This window comes from Hyaena hyaena, unplaced genomic scaffold (genome assembly GCF_003009895.1).
Source record: "Hyaena hyaena isolate Hyena2069 unplaced genomic scaffold, ASM300989v1 scaffold_1348, whole genome shotgun sequence".
In the NCBI taxonomy this organism is placed as follows: Eukaryota; Metazoa; Chordata; class Mammalia; order Carnivora; family Hyaenidae; genus Hyaena; species Hyaena hyaena.
Window position 1 is genome coordinate 390,058 of NW_024081967.1, and position 20,155 is coordinate 410,212.

The following is a 20,155-nucleotide window of genomic DNA, read 5'->3' on the forward strand; positions in this document are numbered from 1 at the left end:
CTGCACTTAACCAAATGACTTACTGCCAGTGAGTGTGACCAGCGACTGGAATTCTACAGCAGTGGAGCTATAAACACAGCTGACCCTTGAGCTGCAGGGGCCCATGTACATGCCAATTGTTTCTTTATAAATACAGCACAGGACTGTAAATATATTTTCTCATCCCTATGATTTTCTTAATTACATTTTCTTTTCTCTAGCTTACTTTCTTGTGAAGATACGGTACAGAATACATATAACATTCAAAATATGTGTTAATTGGCTATTTATGTAATTGGTAAGGTCAACAGTAGGCTACCGATAGTTGAAGTTCTTGGAGAATCAAAAATTATACATAGATTTTCGCCTGCATGGGGGGAGGGGAATTAGTGCCCCTAAATGCTATGTTGTTTGAGAGCCAACTATATAGCGGTCTTAAGCAAATACAAGAGTTCTTAAGAATAATCAGAGTTCCTTATGAGATCCTACATACTTTCACAAATATTTTGAAGGTCCTAAAGGGCGAGAATCTTTTCTTCTCCTGGTGCTAGGGCAAAGCATATTGGTTAAGAACACAGCTGTGAATTCAGAATACCTATGCGTGAGCCCAGGTTCCACTTCTAACTGTGTGACCCTGGACAACTGCCTAACCACAGTAGGTCTCAATTTTCATTCCCCCCAATATTAATAAAAAATACCCACCTCGTAGGATTCCTATAAGGATTAAATGGGTTAATACTTGAAGAGTGCCTTTCTATAGTAAGAATTCACTATTTATCAACTATTAGTTTTTTTGGTATTGATATACATCTATATATATAACTGATTTAATAGAAAGTCAAGAAACTTATGAGTAAATACATCAAAATACATATCAACTTCCAAAAACATTATTGGACTGAATTACTGAAACACTTAAAGAATAACATGACAACCATGTCCTTGTCTGTTTAAAGCAAAGTTACTTGCAAAGCCTCTTGTAACAAACTGACAAGACATAATTATGCAGAGAAAAGAAGTGCAAAGATTTTTTAAGAAGTTAGAGCTTCTACTTACATCTGGTTTGGAATGCTGAAATATCTTCAGGGGAAATTTTAAGTCCCCTTTAGCTAAAGTCACTAAATATTCTTTGAGTAGCTCATTAGCCACCCCAGGAGACTGTTTCTCACAACGATGAAGAAAGGGAACCATCCACTGGTAGGCACTTCTCACATACTTGTCCTCAGAACACTGAAAATACAATTAACCAAAACAAACACACATTAAATACCTGATTATACCAGACAACAAGTTCTAAAGCTCACAGATAAGGAGACTGATGTTAAAGAGGGGAAGGCCAACACTTCCTTAAAAGGACACTCCGGTCCCCCTTTCCGGGGCAGCCTGAGAGGTAGCAGGAGAATGGCCTTCAGCCTGGGGCTGGTAGAGCTGAGTGCCCTTGGGGCCCTCTCTTCAGGACCAGGGCTACTCTGGGTCCCTCGCAGCCGAAGCCCAGCTCTGGAAGACAAACATGTTACTACTACTGCTCCAACGTGAGGTCTCCCAGAGTAAAGAAAGGCTCTACCCCAAAAGTATGCGTGTGCGAGCACGTGCATGTAAAGTGAGAGAGAGAGAGAGAGAGAGAGTCCGCCTCTTGTTTTCAGCTCGGATCATGATCTCACGGCTCATGGGTTCGAGTCCCGTGCCGGGCTCTGAGCTGACAGTGAGAAGCCTGCTTGGGATTCTCTCTCCCTCTCTCTCTCTCTCTGCCCCTCCACCACACTCGCTCTCTCTCAAAATAACTTAAAAAAAAAAAAAAAAAAGGCTCTAGAAGGGAACCTCTTCAGATTAATCTTCTGTACAAAATCCCGGAATCTCCTTTCCTGTTTTGTTTTTGCCCTTTACAGCCACCTTCACAAAACTCCAAATGATACACATAATTTTACTCATTCTCCCTGACAACTAAGAATTCCTTCTTTCAATTACCCCAGGAGAAACACCCAAAGCCTAGAAGAGGAGACTTATGTGTAACACAAATCAATTTTCACTGGGTGGATTATCAGAGGGAAAAATAAAAACTACCAAGCAAAACAGAAGTTAGGGCCAGAGGGAGAGAGAAAAGGGTGACTGAGAAGAGACAGAAAGATGACAAGAGGGGAAAAGGAAGGAAGACAAAGAGGAAAGTACGTGAGAGAAAGAAAGAGAAGAGTCGGGGAGGAAGGAGAGCGCGCGGGGCAGCTGGGACCCCACCCCTTACGGGGCCCGTTCGAACCAGGCTGCCCTGTGACAGCTGGCCCCCCACAGCCCCAGCGTTCTGGTCTCTAAGGTGTCTCTCTGTTCAGTGGGCTCATGAGAAACCAGGTCCTAACACTGGGGGGTGTACTTCCTCCCCAGGGTGACCCAAGAAAAATCTGAAAGTGGCTGGACAAACCCTTCTGACCTTACGAACCCCTAAGCCAAGACGTTTTCTTCACACAAGCACCCAGCCCTCTGAATCCAGTACCTTTGTATAAGGGAAATACAGAAGTAATTGGGAGTTTTAACACAGTGAAGGACTAGAAACATGACTCCTAAAATGACCAGCTAGCTGAGAAATCTGCTAGCTAAAAGGAGAAAAAGAAGTTATATACAGATGAGTGTAACAAACGCCAAGCAAGGTACAAGAACAGCCAAAATAGTTGGGGACGTCTTCAGTAACTTATTCAAAAATTGGATTTATTTTTAAGTCAAGAAACCTTCCTTTATTTACTAAATCCTTGGGTTTGGAGGACATTTTAGCTTTGGCTTTGAGACCCACATTAGTCCAAGCACACAGGGAAAGCTCAAGAAGAAAGTTAAAATAAAACCTACACTACTCATCAGCAAACGTAGTTTTTCAATGTCTTTCATCTGCTGGAGTTCTTTCAAGGTTAGGGTTAAATCACACCCGGCTTCATAAACCAAGGCTTCCAGGGTGACCAAGTTATCACACAGAACCAGCAAACCGGGAATGTTCCGCTCCATTCCAAGTCGAATGAGTGACAATGCGCAGTCAACCTGAAACAGAAAAGCGACAGGAAGACTGGGTGCTTTCTCGCTCGCATCTTCTAACGTAAAAGTCTCTGGTACAGAATCTGATTCCTGAAATCATCTTCTATAAAATCACATTATCAGTAATGTACATTTATTTAGTATGAAAATAGAGTTCTTTAGCAAATAGATCAGCAAACTGTTTCAAAAGAATCAGCAAGAAATACTGAGGATAATGAAACACAACCATCTTAAATTCATAGAGCATGACAATTTAAGAGCAATTTCACGTAAGTTTGTCTATTCTCACAACATTAACAAGTGGCGGGGGGGAGCTAAATAGTGATAATGCCAAATTAATCCTACTTTCACTATATCACTCTGCTCCGAAAACAAAAATGTTTGCTTTCATATTCCTGTCCGGTACCTCCCCTTCCACAACGCCTCCCATGTAAAAAGCATTCAGGAAATACTTGCTGAATGATCGGCTCTGGTAGAGATTTTCTCTGTCTCAGATCAAATATTTATCCTTCACTTAGACCAAAACGAAGAATAATTTTCCTAGGCAGGCTCAGGACACAGCAATTTGACTCCCTATCATTTGATCAGGTTTATGAGAGGACACAATTTGGCCGATGGCAAAATCGTCTAATGGGGCCTTAACTCACCACACCTGGTACTACTCACTTACACCCCAATCCTAGACTCCAGGTACTTATGAGGACCTCCCATGAACCAAGCACCATTCTAAGTGTTAGGAATATAAAACTGAGGAGGTTTCTTCCTTCAGTGATCTCTCCACCTCGTAGGGAAACTCACCCAGTAAATCAAAGACTGCAGTAGAGTGTGGATGAGTGGGGCCTCAAAGAAGGGGGCACGTGGCCCCACCTGCCAGTGTCACAAAGTCCCCTGAGGGAGGAACACTTAAAATGTGCTATAAAGAATCCGTGGATATTGGGGAGACCTGGGTGGCTCACTTGGTTAAGTGTTCGACCCTTGATTTCAGCTCAGGTCATGATCTCGTGGTTCATGAGTTCAAGCCCCACATGGGGCACTGAGTGTAGCGTGTGCTTGGGATTCTCTCTCTCCCTTTCTCTCTCTTTCTCTTTCTCTGTCCCTCAACTGCTGTCTCTTTCTCTCTCTCAAAATAAATAAACAAACTTAAAAAAAAAGAATCTGTGGCTATCAGCAGGTCACAAGGAGGGAAGGCAGGAGAACAGCATGGAAGGCAGTGGCGCGTGCCGTGTTGTGAAAGTAGAGTTCGATCCGCAGGATCCCGAAGACAGGATGAAGCAAAACAATGAGAAACACGGCTGGGGCGGTAGGGAGGCGCCACACAACAAAGAGCACTGTTTGCTGAGCTAAGGAAGGGGCAGGTTATCCTGAAATGCAAATACGACCAAAGGATTCTGAAGTGAAGCACGTCAGGAGCAGACGTCCCACCTGAGAAAGAGCACTTCGTAAGTAGGTCCTGACCGGTGAGCTGCAAGTGGAGTCAACAGGAAGCAGGCAGAGCAGCTCAGAGACCTGCACTTCCTGGTGTCAGAAGACTGTCTACTGGTGACAAGAGTGGCACCCTGGGGGACAGCAAGATTGAAGGGACAAATCCAGAGGACGTGGGCCACCCAGAAGAGACGAAAACGAATGGCTAAGACCAGGACAAGGAGGGGAAAGCGCACGGGCGTCCCGGAGGCCACGCAGAGGCGCCTGCGGGAGGGAGGAGGCAGTGGTGTCACAGGGCGAGGCGGTGAAGGAACGGAGGACGGGGACGTGACATTCAGAAGCAGTTTCGGTGGAGCGGCCGGGTGGCCAGACTCCCGACAAACGAGGAGCGAAGAAACACGGAGGAAGTGATCACGAAGAGCGGAGGGGACGACTTCCGAGCTGAGCAGCGACACAAGGAAGGAGCTGCAACCGAAGGCGGGGAGACTGCGGCTCAAATTTTTTTGTGGTTGTATTTACAAACAGGAGTGATGTGAACTTTAGGACAAAAACAAAACCAAAAAAAAGGTGACAGCAGAGAAGGGGAGGTTGAAGACCCTAGGGAGAGAGGAGCGATGACAGAACAGCCCTGAGCAGGTGGGAGCGTGGAATCCAGCAGCCCGACTGCAAGAGAAAAGACCTTCTCTGGGGACAGCTGGAAAGAGTGAGGACAAACGGAACGAGTTCTCAAACTTCCCAGTGAAACACCAAGCAAAACCGTCTTCTGGGAATGAGTGGGAATGAGGCCGAGGAGGTAGACTGGGAAAAGCAGAGAACGGGGAGGGGCAGCATGTGCAAGGGGAGGCAGGAACGGCCAGCAATATTACAGGACCACCCTCGGCCCTTCTAATAAGACCTGGGCATGGACTGGTACAGATGAAATCAAGAAAGAAATGCATATGGTGCCAATAAACACAAGAGGGAAAAACTGTATGTAAGTAAGGCATGAGGCAAAACAGGACTGATCTAGTAATACTTCAACAGATAAATCTGGTTTTTACCTAATTTCTACTCATAAAAACACAGTTCATATCTGGAAAGACAGATCTACCTGTATATCAATTAAAAAAAAAAACTATCACAGGTGAATTTTCAGAAAGCATGAAGAAAACCTCATGCACGAAACACAACTTTGTGCAACTAATAGCTTGAACACATACAGCACATTAGCAATTTGTAATACACTCACCGATTCTGTGATCCCAGATTTGTTTTTCTAATACCAACTTTGAAGTTGCTGCCTTCCCAGATACTTAGTGAAGTACAAATGCTTTAAAACCAAATTACTTAACACCTTAAATGAAAGCCGGCTCTAATAAAACTTCAACTTTTCCACGTACCCCAACCCCTCACCGGATACATTTCACATTATGCACATTTTCTAATCCAACAAACAAGTTCTGCTAAAGGCATTTGTAGGCACTAAGGAAAAGGAAGTCCCACATCAATTAAGTCTCTAAAAATGAAAAAGATAAAACTATGTAAGATATACTCTGTAGCATAAGCCACATGAAATGTTAATAAATAAAATGGAGCTAAAGAGCAAAACTTCTGTTAGAAGGGTTTTTAATTAAAGGAAAGAGATGAAAAGATTACAAAGTGGATAAATAAAGCACCCCCAAATCACTTTTCTTTATGATTATTCTCAATTTCTCAAAAGATGAATTATAAGATATCTAGGGATTACTGCTAGACTGTGAAAAAATTTAAATTTCAGGGGTGCCTGGGTGGCTCAGTCAGCTGAGCATCCGACTTTGGCTCAGGTCATGATCTTGCGGTTCGTGGATTCAAGCCTCACATCAGGCTTTGCACTGATGGCATGGAGCCTGCTTAGGAGAGAATTTGCTCTATCCCTTTCTCTCTCTGCCCCTCCCCACCACGCAAGTGTGTTCCCTCTCTCTCTCTCTTGAAAATAAACGTTAAAAATTTTTTTAATTTCAAAAAGCTCTGCAGTTTCTGTTCTGTTTATTTTTTTATAGACTTTACTTACTAGAGCAGTGTTAGGCTGACAGCAAGACTCAGCAGAAAGCACAGCGACTTCCCATTCGGCCTCTGCCCCCACCTACCCACAACCTCCCACATTATCTACATCCCCCACTGGAGCGGTTCACTTGTTACAGTCAATAAACCTATACTGACACATCGTGGTCACTCAAGGTCCAAAGAGCACAACGGGGGCACCCCCAGAGATTCTTTCTGTTCCGGTGCCTTTCGATTCTAAATGTTTTCAAATGTACTATGGTCCTTAGCCATCTTCAAAACCAGGAAAGTCCGTCATAAATATTCTTGGCCCATCCTCCTTCCCCCAAAAGTTTGGTCTATAATGTTGCCATCGGCTCCATTAAATAATTCATCTTCAATTCCACGACTACTAAAAAAAGGAGTTAGATTAAGCAGAAATTCAAGAAGGCTATCAAACGGAGACAGAGGGCTGTGCCAGTCACTAAGAAATTTAAACAAAGGGACGGAAAGTCCTTCCCACAGTACTGCTGCGCATCAGACCCTTCAGAATCAGCCTCCCCATGAAATGGAAAACTGATGGTAGGACGGGTGGTCCCGAGCCAAGAGCGCAAGTGGAAAGAAAAAGTCATCCAACAGCCAGACCCTGAATGAGATTTCAAAGTGCCTTCTGCCATTCTTCACTCTGAACTGCCAACTCCTGTCCTCTGAGATGAAGACAACTAGTGCTGATATTCGCAAGGCACTCAATGAGCAGAACTGTTCATGTTCTCTCCTGTGTATTTTCTTTGTTCTCACTGACCTTGTTTAAGAACTAACCCCATGAAAAAATCCACATGCACAAAAGGTAAGTGGCAGGTCCAGAGGTACAAGGCGTGTTGGCCAAAGGTTAAGTTTAGTCTATAGACCTCGTATGCTTCCCTACAATCTCCTCTCTCTCTTCCCCAGCCCCTCTCTGAGGCAGCTCTTATGTGGCTCCATAAAGGCACAGGGGAACTGAGGGAAATTAGGCTTGGACTTCAGGAAAACATCAGAGACAGAGTCTCAAACCCAAGTTTCTAAAAAGCAAAAGAAAAATCAACTGCATTACTGCAATGTGACAGGGAGCTAACCAAGCATTTCCGGGTTGATATAGTCTTTTCAGCTAATATGTTATTAAGCCTATGGAAAATATACAGAAAATCTGAGACAGTATGCACCATATTTTTCAGCTTACATTTTAGAGAAAGATTTTGAATGACTTTTCTTATATGTATTTGCTCTTTTTTAAGAATGCCCACAAAAGCTTCTGAGGCAAAGGATAAAAGAACAAAAGTAATAAGAGAGACTCATTTCGTGTCTGCAAACTAAATATTGGCACCACCGTCGGCGGCCACTGCGTGCCCTGAATGCAGAGGGCCCGACGCTGCTGCTGGCCTCACAGAGCAGCAGCTGTCATCCCCCTCTCACCTGCCGAGCATAATGCTCTATTTCCTCTGCTCTTGTCTGATACCAGTCCATAACCTTCTCTACTGAGAGCCGTGGCGTCCTGTACCTCAGCAACTCAGGCTGCGCGGCATACAAGAATTCACTTTCATCTTGCAGACTTGGCTCGACCACCATTCTGCAAAGCACAAAAGGAACAATTAGTCACTGGAATGCTGGGAAAAGTTAGAATTTTGTGAAAGTCAGAGAGAGAGAGAGAGACAGACAGACAGACAGACAGGAACAGAGATGGGGAGGGAGGGTCACAGAGACAGGGCGTATGCATGTGTGTACGAAGGGGAGGGTGTTTGCGTGTATGTGTTTTCCCATATTTGTGTGCACACTTACAAGATAAATGGGACGTATGGGGGATGCCTAATTTATTTCCCTATTAGTTTTTCCAATTTAAAAAATCAGAATGGACAATAAATCCAAACAGCTATGCCACAAATCCATCAGGTAAGTATTAACAAAATCAAAATCAGTCCGGGAGGCACATTTTACGAAACGCACAGGGCTGGGTGCCTGGCACAGGCGTCCTCCATCAGAATTACCTGCGATGGCCAGCCAGGCCTCGTTCTGATAGAACAACTCCCAGTGATGCTGACGCAAATATAAATTCAGAAACCTTGTTTTCTCTCTTCGTAAAAATCAAAGGAAATGTGCCTTATTTACATTGATAATATACGGTCAGTAGGCATCAGCAACGTAGTACAGTACTGACATTTAGAGTGCGGAACTATTTCAGGCCAGTTGATGTATATTTAAAAAAAAAAAAAAGAACACGAAGAGGAATGTATGCAGGGATGACACCCCAGGGATCACAAATGACGAGGGGTTTTCAGGAGGATGACCCTGGCCAAGTGGATTGCCAAGGCAAGGGCTTTAGGGCCAGAACTGAAGCACATGCCATTGCTGAAAGGCATGAAACTCTGCATAAATTATAGAGCTAAGACTTCTCTTAGATTCATTTTATTCAGGTAAAATAGGTAAATACTATGCCAGAGTGTTCAAAACAATATAAATAAAGTACACAGAGAACATCATATGACATGGAGCAGGTGCTTAATTTTTTATTTCTAGGAATTATTTTTGGTGGAATTATTAGTAGCTATAATTGATGAGCAAACACAAAATCCATAAATATCTGGGCATTTGGGCCACATGCCTCAGGCAACGTGCTGTGCTTATAGCCGGTAGCCCTCTGCCCTGCTGGCCTCACAACTGACATTAACGTTCTGGCCAGTGGCTTCTCCCATCACTGCCAGGAGAAAAGTCACCCCCCTCCCCAAAATCAGTAAAGGCGCCCATGTCCGCAGGGAAAAATACCCACGAGCAGCTCTGAGGTCCCTTGGTATTTTCTTCAGTCCTTAGTATTTCCCTCTGAGCACCGTTTGACAGAATCTGACCACATTCTCCTTCCAGAAGCAGGCTTCCCTTCCCTCACTCCAGCATGCGGTGCCGCCTGCCTTCCCTCGCCTTCCTGGAGGCTCCTTCTGGGTCACCTCTGCCGGGACAGCCCGTCCAGCTGAGCCCCGCATCCTGACTCCTCCAAATTCCCAGGCCGGCTCTCTCCTCTCTCCTTACTCTGGACTCTCCTTCGGTCTCACCTCTGACTCTACAGCATCAACTGCCACACACGTTACAGCAATGACCATGCTTGACCCCTAACCCACCCTTCACTTAAAAGCTCCATAATCTGCCTGTTATTTGCTCCCGATGGTTCACAGGCACTTCAAATGCAACAAGATCAAAACTGAATTCACGACTTCCTCAGGTAATAGTTACCTTTTTAAAAACAGAAACCTGACTAAATCATCCATGCCTACTTTTAAAGCCTGTGACCGGCCACAAAATATTCTAGCCTCATCGTGGTGCCAATCACACCCTTGCCCTGGGTGCTTCAGCAATCCACGTCTTTGCTGTTAGTCCTTGAAGGGGACACTGTCTTGAGCCTCCTTCCAACATGCTCTTCCTCTGCTTAGAACATCCCCCTCTCCTCTCCCAGACTTGCCCTCCATGGAGCTAAATCCTATTCACTATTCAAGCCTCAGATTTCACAAGATTTTGCCCGGGACAGCCTTCCTTGTCCTCCACCACGCTGAGATCTCCCTGTTCCAAGCCCCTGGTACCCCCGGCCCTGGTCTTTCCCAGCCCTCATCACGTGAATCATCTACCACAGGACCATTTTCCCTGCCAGACTGCAAGCCTCCAGAGTACAGGGACTGCATCTGCTGTTCTTCCTTTGGTATTCTTGCATCTAACAGAGGACAGACAGACACCCATTAAATGAATAAAGAACATGGTATGTCCTGGAACACGGAACACCTGTACCACCGGCGAAAGCATCTTTTTCTCTGTGAGACTTTTCCTGACTTTTCATCTCTAGTTTCAGGAGTTCTGGCACAGCAAGCTTTGCTCACATGCCGGCTCACTGTGGTTGGTCTGAGAAGAAATGCCCTCAAGCCTTTCCTCTACCGAGAACCATGCACAGGCACAGGCTGTGGGGACCGGGGAAGCACGGGATGAAGGGTATGGTGCTCCGCCAGTGCTATTCTCTCAAAAGCCCGTCTGGAAATGAGAGCGTTCACCGTCAACAGGGTCTTGGCACGTCTGCCGACCACCCTGTCCACTGGCACTGACCTTCCACCGTCTTCAGTTCCTCTACCTCTTCCACCTCTCATTACAACTGTTAAGTGAGGACGTCTAGTTAAATGTAGCTGATGAATACTATGCACTGAAGCTCCACTTTTTCCTGCAATGCCCCCAAAATGGCAGCACAGGATGGTTACGCGGAGAGGGGTGGAGGATGTCCCACACTCTCAGGAGCAGCAGGGTACATGCTCAGCTGTTACCTTCCCTTCTAGGAAGCCCACAGCTAATGGTTGGAACTAAAAACTCAACAAGTAGCTACACAATGGTAATTCCGGGATGTGGAATTAATACAAAAGCTATCATCTAAAAGAACTGTAATTGCTTCTGGAGAGCAAGAAATGTGACAAGGAACAAAAGACTTAGGGTTTGGGTTTTTCTTTTTTTTCTTTCTTTTTATTTTTTTAAAATTCTCAAGTTAGTTAACATACAGTGTGGTCTTGGCTTCAGGAGTGGAACCCAGTGATTCATCACTTACATATAACACCCAGTGCTCATCCCAACAAGCGTCCTCCTTAATGCCCATCACCCATTTTTCCCTCTCCCCATCCACCTCCCCTCCAGCAACCCTCAGTTTGTCTCTGTATTTAAGAGTCTCTTAGGGTTTGCCTCTCTCTGTTTTAATCCTATTTTTCCTTCCCTTCCCCAATGACCACCTGTTAAATTTCTCAAACTTCACGTATGAGTGAAATCATATGATATGTCTTTCTCTGACTTATTTTGCTCAGCATACTACCCTTCAGGTCCATCCATTGTTGTCACAAATGGCAAGATTTCATTCTTTTTCATTGTCAAGCAGTATTCTATTGTGTATATAATACATCTTCTAAATGTTTTTTTAACAACAGCTTTGTAGAAAAATAATCTACTTGCAAATATATACAACTCTGATTTTGGAACATGAAATTAAAAACAACTTTTAAAAAGCAACAGCAGGGGCACCTGGGTGGCTCAATCGGTGAAGTGTCCGACTTCAGCTCAGGTCATGATCTCACTGTTCGTGGGTTTGAGCCCCATATCGGGCTCTGTGCTAACAGCTAGCTCAGAGCCTGGAGCCTGTCACCAGAATCTGTGTCTCCCCCTCTCTCTCCTATCCTCCCCTGCTCATGCTATCACTATCTCTCTCTCAAAAATAAACATTAAAAAAAAAAGCAATAGCAAAAACACAGCAGAATATTCAACTGCTATTACACTAAAACTTTTTGGGGTAAAAAAGGTAACTAAGTGTTATCTCAGATATCCAAAATAACAAAATGAAGGGATATGGCCAACATTACCACTAACACTAGAGAGCTTCCAAATGTCATTTACAATGATCAACACTACCGGTTTTTATCATTTATCAGACAGACCATACATGTATGTAGCTTCAGCAATCCAAAAGCACGAAAAGACTCCTATAAAAAAAGCCAGTAATTCCATATGCAGTTGACACTGCCACCATCCACCATCCTTGTCACGCTCCAAGCGATGTTCATGTCTTTCAGCCATGATCCTGGGTTTTCCTCTACGCGTCTAAACAGTACGCAGTTTGTGACTGTTTCCTGACTTATCTACTCTACCTGCCCTTTGGCGGTCTTCAACCACAACCATCCACTTCCCTTATACTCTTTCTTCCCACTGTGGATATATCACAATTTGGATTAAACCACTGATTATTTGCATTATTATGATTATGTGAATGTTATCTTCTCCTGAGCCAAGTGGTGCATTATCACAACTTTTCATTTTCTGGAGTTAATAAATGCCAGTTGTCCTACCTCTCCCATTTACTAGGCTATGCATTCATTGCTTGTTTGTTTGTTTTTTTCCTAAATTCTCCGCAAGATGTATTAATAGCAAAATAGAAGTTTTTCCCAAAGTCAAATACATCAGATAATACACCAGTTCCATTTTTTAAACTCTTCCAAGACACCTGGCTCTTGAAGCCATCTATACCCTTCCCCGGTGCTAGCTGCTCTCTCACCCGACAAGAACACAGCTGTCATCCTGGGCCTATCCATCGCCATGGCCTGCGTTAGAGCCCAGTTCTGAATCTAATGGCTTTCTTTTTTTCAACTGACCACCTCATTTTAATAAAACACATCTCCTATGGCTTCCTGAAATGAGATGTACACGGGTAGTAAATTTTACAAGATCTTACATGAGTAACCTCATACTTGAATGATGATACTAGCAATATCAGGATTCCCGATCAAAAAATAGTTTTTCTTCTAGCTCCTAGAGCTGTTCTGGAGACATCTGAGGTCATTCTAAATCAAACTTCCTTTTATGGAATGTCTTTCTCTCTGGTAGACTGCGTCCCTGACATTTGGGAAGATCTTAATGGTACGCTTTCGTGTAGTGGGCATTTCAGTGTGGAAACTCATAGGCTTCAATTCTAAATACTAGACTTGAAATATTTCTTATAAATTTCCTCCCTTCTATATGTCATCTCTTTCTAGAATGCCTCTAATTTGAATATTAAGCTTCTTTTATCTTTGCTCTCTTATTGTCTAGCTCTATAATATTTTTATTCTACTTTCTGGGAAAGTTCTTTGCTTTTACCTTTCAAACTTCCTAATTGTTAGATACCAACTATCATTTTCATTTCCTGAAGTACTCTTAGTTGTCTGTCTCTATTTTATAAAATCTTTTGGTTATTTCACAACTACAGTATCTTATCTCATGGGCAACATTAATTACAATGTTTGAAGTTTTCTTTTTGTGCGGTCTCTGACCTCCAGTTCCACCTTCTGTTGGTTTTGCCTCTCCTGCCCATTTGACATTGGACAACCCTCAAATGTCCGGGAAGCTCGGTGTGCTGACGGGACTTGTTCCTATGCTGGCTCCCCTGCGACCAGGTAATGCACTGATCTCTTGGGACAACATCTCAATATGTAGAAGGCTCTTCTCAGACGCGATTCCATTTCTCCAGGAAAGAACTCTCCAAACTTCTACCTGGAGAATATGTCTGCACTCTAAGAGCTCAGAGGTGGCAGGTACCACCAGGCTTCAACATTCTGACATAAATTCTCACTGAATGCTCAGAGTTTCAACCCCAGCACTCCACCCCCACCCTGCGCTGGGCCTAATGTCCAGGAAGCTGGAAGGTTTCTGGATCAATCTGGAGGTTCTCTGCCTCAATGCATGAATCCAAAAAATAAACATTCCATAAAAATACGGAAGGCTAGATGTTGACAGAACATTTTTTCCTGACTTTGAGGAGTGAGGAATAAGGGAATTCAAATGCTTTTAGCCCCACACCTATTCTCACACCCCTTCACCAGTAGTTGATGCCTCTATATTCTCAGGTTTTCCAAGGATAAGTCTTACAAAAATAAAAATTCAAATTAAATCAAAAATGAAATTTTAAAATGAAAAGAGATGCTATATGAGGATCAATTTTTTAGAATATTTACTTTATAGCATTTAATATTCTTCCATTAAAAAAAAAAAACCTGTAACAAAATGGAGTAAAATCAAGTCAAGTGTTTCAAACAACCGCACCCAAGCTTCCTCAATCAGGGACCGCTTTCTAGTACGTGGTCACTGACCACATGCCACCTGCACAGGCCCTCCGTGTGCCCGTCCCAGAGGAATGAAGGTCCCTCACACCGGCTCCCCCTTACCTGCGCTCCAGCTCCTCACACCAATCTCTCTCTCGGTGTTTGTGTTCACGCCAAGGAATGAGCACCAACGAGTCGCCATTATAACTTAAATTTAAAAAAGAAAAAACAAAAAACAAAAAAAATAAGCATTTAAAATGCACACTACCTCACTGACTGGCTACACAAGGAACATGATGCAAAAAGTATCTCCATAATCTTAAACCTCCATTCCTGTTTATGACATAGTAAGTTGTATGCAATACATACTGTATACAAGAAGTGGAAAATACCAAATCGCGGATTTCTCTTGGATCAGAAAATGGTTCAGAAAGAAAAGGGTAATTCAGAACAAAAAAGGACAGCCCTAGTATATGCTCATTTACCCATTCTAAAGCTTTCATCAAGAGCCTGTGTTGTATATTCTTAATATCAATGTTAAATGGCCCCATGCCCTCAAAAAGCTTACAGTCTAACGTGATCATAGAAACGTTCTCTAATTATGCTCTGCAACACAGTAACCAGTAGCTATGTGCCTAGGTACTAAGCACTTGAAATATGGCTAAGAGAGCTTTAATTTTATTTCATTTTAATTAGTGTTAATTAAAATTTAAATAGCCACACAAAATTGAATTTAAATCTAAATAGTGGCTACCGAATTTGACAGCACAGACCTGGAGGTGGGGTAAATATCTAGGGAAAGTTGAAAATAACACTAACTGATAAAAGGTGCAGACTCCCAGTTACCAGACAAATGGCAGTAGGGCTGGAGTGAGTATGACTGCTGAGCTAACCCGGCTGCGGGGTGTGTGGGAACCTGTTAAGCCAGTAAATCCTGAGTCCTCATCGCAAAGAGAAACATTTTTTTCTTTTTCATCTTCTTCCCTTTCTATTTTACCTATATGAGGTGATAGATGTGAGCTGAACCTAGCGCGATAATCACTTCACAGTGTAAATGGCACCATCACGCTGTAGGCCTTCAGCTTATACAGGGATGTATGTCATTTGTTTCTCGATAAAAGTGGAAAGAAAGTTTATCACCAAAGGATGATAGCAGGAGAATGAAAAAAGGCAAAGATCAGGCCTGACTGGATGGAATTAAGAAGAAATTTAGACAGAAAAGTGAGGTAAAGACAGCAGGGTGCGGGAACAGCTCAGAGCACCAGCATGTCAGGAAGCCCGGTCACCCCTCACTGAGCTGTGTGGCCCTCAGCACGGGCCTTTCCCAAGCAAAGCGCTTCTAACATGATCCCTAAGGTCCCTTTGGGCTCTAATATGCAATAAGCCATGAAAGCTGAAACATTCTGAATCAAGACAACAAAATTTTGTTTTAAATGTTTAGTTATTTTGAGAGAGAGAAAACAAGCGCGCATGCACAAGCACGCACGCACGCACACACACACACACACACACACACACACACAGGTGCAGGGTTGGGACAGAGCGAGAGCGAGAACCCCAAGCAGGCTCCACGCTGTCAGCACAGAACCTGACCTGGGGCTCAATCCCACAAACCATGAGATCATCATCTGAGCCAAAACCAAGAGTCGGATACTTAACCAAATGAGCCAACCATGCTCTCTTCCCAAGAAGACAAAAACTTTTTGAACAAATTTCAATGGCTCTGCTTTATAGTTCAATAAAACATTTTCTCTACTTCTGAGTATAAATAGTAGCAGTTTTCTAATACTTATCATAGCTCCAGAGAAAGCACTGCACTTCCTTATATCAGTTGTATTTTGCACTTTATTCTCTTACTGGGTTATGTGACATGCCTTGCACAGGAAACATCTGTAAACATTTGAATACTATGTGGACGTAGAGACTAGTCCTCTGGCCACGCCCGTGGGATAGTTTCAAGTAGAAGAGGGAAGCTGAAAGGTCTGAGAATGGGCAGTGCTATGCATCGATCAACAGTATTCCCATCAAGTTATTATTGCTGCAAATTATCCAAAGTCAAAACTCCCCTCTAGATACAGACAAGAAGAAATGTATTAGACCATAGTTTGTAAGTGCAGTATTCACCCACTCTGCGGCTCGCAAGTGCGGATCTTACGTAGCGTGGACCACAGACACGTTTCTAAAGGCATCAGAATTCAGGTTTTTAAATTTCTGCAGCACACGGATGATTATTTAGCATGGATGCCACAATTACCCTAGTTCATTTGTCACCAAACAAAAGCCTATTTTACTTTCTTCCATGTCAGTAACTAATACTTTATCACAGGCCACTGAAATGGAAAGCAAAAAAGAGAACATGGGGTTACAGTGATGATGCCAATCAATGCTCACTCTTCCAACATAAGAATAAATTATAGCAGTGAATTGAGGAACGGGGGGTGGGGTGGGAATGAACAAACGACTACTGCCTTTTCTAATTAAAGCAGACACGGTTCCATAGCTACACAAAATTCTTTCTCAAAGAATTTTGGAAAAAACGTATCACAAGTTTAGATCTGTACTTTCTATACAAAGTACATGTTAGATACAAGGGTTATAATGAAAATGATTAATAGTGGCATGGGCCCCTCAGCAAAATAATACTCATTTGGTAAAGACTAGAAAACTTTAAAACTTTGTTAAGCTTCACTGAGCAGAAATGGGTATGAAAGCATACCTATTTTTAACAAAACACGTATTAAAGACAAGTTCCGGCTCAGAGGTGCACTCCGGAAGGTAGTGCTGAGAGCCCTGAGTTACTAAAGCATTGTTTTTGCTGCATTTTGGAGGCAGAGCAGCGCTGGTGAGCACAGTGCTGGTCAGCGCTGTTGCAGGAACAGCGCTGGCCGTACTACTATTAGGATTGCCGCGACGATCGGCCACGTTTATTGATCTGGGGACTAGACTGGGGACCAGACAGGATGAGAGGCATTTAACACACAAGCCCAGTTACTCCTGTACTTGGTGATGTGATCTTCCTTGTGTTACGGTGGGAAAACTGAGGCCCAGGTTAACTTGCCCGTCCTCGTAAAAGTGACAAACGAAGAATCCCAAACGCGGACTTCCAGCTCGCACACTGCAACACCTCTAGAAAGCGCACCGAGGCTCCAGTCTCGCCTCCAGCCACAGATCCATTCTCCGGTCACCACTGCGTTGCTCCACACCTATGAGCCACCAGGCCAGATCTCTAGGTGGCAGGTAGGGGTCATTTGAGCCTTCCCAAAATTTAACTTTAGACAACCCAATAAGGACCAGTTACATGTATATTGAAACTACAAAATAAAACCAAACTCAATATGAGTCGATTACTAATATAATAAAGCTAGCTTCTACCAAATATGGCTGGGCCTTGGGTCTGATCACCAACACTTAGGTAAAAACAAAAACCAAAAAACAAAAGCCTTCCTTCTACTCTTCCATTTGCTTACAGAATGTTTCAACAAAGCAAATTATTTTAAAACAGATTTAGGAGTTTAAGATGCTTGCTATAAAAATACTCTAAGTTCTTTATCTTGCTTCAAATAACAGCATTTCAGAGACAGGATCTCCTCCTCACCCAGAATATAAATTTCTTGAGGGTAGAATTTTTGTTTATTTTGTCCACTGCCTCAATATCTAAAATAGTGCCTGGCGTTTAGCAGGCTCTAAAATAATACGTCAAATGAATTATTAAAAACAGCACAAAGATTTTTTTTTTTAAGTGAGCACTATATGTCATCTATAGTCAATTCTTTTATAGAAGTGCCCTCTTGAGTATCACAAAAACTCAAAATTGGAATAAAGCAATCAAGGGGGACAATCTGTTCGTAAACAAAGATGTGCCACAGAAGTGTGTATATACGTACAGAGAGAGTGTCTGGAGATCCGTGAGTGAGAACACAAATGCTTTCCGGTAGAGGCCCCTACCCTGATGAAAGAGCGAGCTACACCAGTGACGGTACAGAGCTCATCCAGGCAGCTGGACATGTCGCGTTCTAGTGCAGATGCAGAAAAAATTTCAGAATACCTATTTCTCTAAATCTCACCATTCTTTGCACTTGAAAATAACTGGTTCTACCACTACTTTTCCTAAAATGCCCAAAGTGTAGCTACTTATTCTTCCATAAGGTAAGTAGAATGATAACATTTCATTAATTCTATTCCCAATGAAACTATGAGTCCTGCAAACCAATCTGTAAATGGGCTTGGTGAAACCGTGGTTCAAAAAAACATAGAAAACACACTGAAAGCTTCTAGAAGAACTTCCTAGAAAACTTCTGAAGAGTTATAGGAAGCTGGGTGACTCGCAAAAGTTACACTTTGAATCTAAAGTTCCAAAAACACTTTGAATCTAAAGTTCCAAACACAGTATATTTACATATACTTTATTTCATCTTTGTCTCTTATTGTTTCCACTTGGCTTAAGAAGTCTTAAAACTTACATGTATCATCCCCCACTAAAAAAAGGAAGAACATGGTAAACTTAAATGTCTCACTACAAAATAATGGCTGCTTAATTTTAAGATTCTTTATATTGGAACTCTGTTCATTGTTTTATTCCAAACAATAAGCATGCTGGTTTCATCTGAAGGTAACATTTATCTGTCAGCAGGAAAGGAATGAATATTACAAGTTCTATTATGTTCGACTCTTCTCTCACCAATGATTTCTCACACTAAATATAAATGTTTCCTTTCACAGAAATTTTATCAAGAATAAACTTACAAAAAGTTCTTTTGTTCGTGTTCCATGCCTTGGAAACAAAAGGCTAAAGAGACTGTGTATTACTACTAATTGCCACCTTTTATGCACTGGTTTTAATATGTGGAGTTATATTTATTTCCTTTATTTAGCACAAAAGAAAATGTTCTGGTAAATAAAGGACAAAAAGCAATAATAATGTGAGCCCACATATACAACTACACGGTAGTTACCATCACTGAACAAATCAAACTGGTCTGAAAGTCAATGGGAAATAAGAAACCTAGTCATCTTTCAGACTGCCAAGTTGGAAAAAAAAAAAAAACTATCTAAAGTCATCACTCAGAGTTCTCTTCTGGACCAATTAGTCAGTTTCACTAATCAATGACTCAGGAGATCCTGCAGATTAAAGAGTTGATGTGAAACTTCCCAGTATTCTCAGCTGTTGGCCCGTGTGTAAGACCACAGTGAAAGCACCGCCACTCCAGGACTTAGGACTCTCCCCCTGCCTCCACCAGCTATATCCCTGGGACCCAGCTGTTTAATCTATTTAGTAAATACTGTAATATTATCTGCCCCCAGTGAAGACAAGACCAGACAAACATTTTCTTGAATTTGAATCCATTATAACTAGGAGAATGCTCTCCAAAGTCTGACCTCTGTGACAGAACACCACCCTGAACAGCTGTGAAGCCTTGATCAAGTTATTCAACCTGCCTGTGCCTCAATTTCCCCAGTAGTGAAATAGAAAGATTAATAGTATTAACCTCATTTGGATTTGGGAAGAATCAAATTAGTACATCTGAAGGCTATAGAGGAGTGCCTGGCATGTAAGAAGTGTTCAACCATCATGAAAAGCATCATTATTCATAACACCAGCAAGAAGCCTTTCAGGGGCAGTGAGGTACAAGACCTATGTAACTGGGTGACATTTCAAGATCTACATGATGATAAATCGTAACACCACATGAACAACATCAATGATTATATTTACAAATACCTAACAGCTGCAATCAAGTCTGCTGACACCAGCCTGAGTAGATGGCACCCGGCCAATGCAATGAGCAGCAGTAAGAAGTGATAAGCTGATTCATGAGGTAGAAATAAGCAATATCCACAAGGCATCACAGCTCTCCCAAATGCTTAACACAGAGTTTGAAAATAATTTTTATTTTTTTTTACCATTGGCAAAGGATGATTTGATTATTTCTGAGAACTAGTTTGTAAAATCATTGACGTTTAAGGGAAAGAAGCCACAAATCCCAAAGGAAAAAATTGCCAGAAAAGTTAAAAAAGGTTATTCTTTGCGAAGGTGTTTGCTAGCAATAAAATAAGGGGCAACAGAAGAGAGAAGTCAATGATAGGAAAACTACCCCCTACACCACCACCTCTGTCACCTATCCCTTGGACAGAGGGCCCTGATT

At 42.6% G+C, this 20,155-nt stretch overlaps 1 protein-coding gene across 1 annotated transcript in view; it reads right to left on the reverse strand.

Annotated features, from left to right (window-relative positions):
- The window catches only part of LOC120225136 (neuroblastoma-amplified sequence-like), a 231,412-nt gene extending 213,395 nt beyond the window's left edge, over window positions 1-18,017 (reverse strand). The window contains exons 1-7 of the mRNA XM_039223359.1: window positions 17,958-18,017; window positions 17,040-17,215; window positions 16,729-16,956; window positions 14,136-14,219; window positions 7,858-8,011; window positions 2,809-2,994; window positions 1,036-1,209 (exon numbers count right to left, since the gene is read on the reverse strand). Of these exons, the coding sequence (XP_039079290.1) occupies window positions 1,036-1,209; window positions 2,809-2,994; window positions 7,858-8,011; window positions 14,136-14,219; window positions 16,729-16,956; window positions 17,040-17,215; window positions 17,958-18,017 (1,062 nt within the window). The remainder of the gene's footprint in view (window positions 1-1,035; window positions 1,210-2,808; window positions 2,995-7,857; window positions 8,012-14,135; window positions 14,220-16,728; window positions 16,957-17,039; window positions 17,216-17,957) is intronic.
- Between the last annotated feature and the right edge of the window lie 2,138 nt (window positions 18,018-20,155).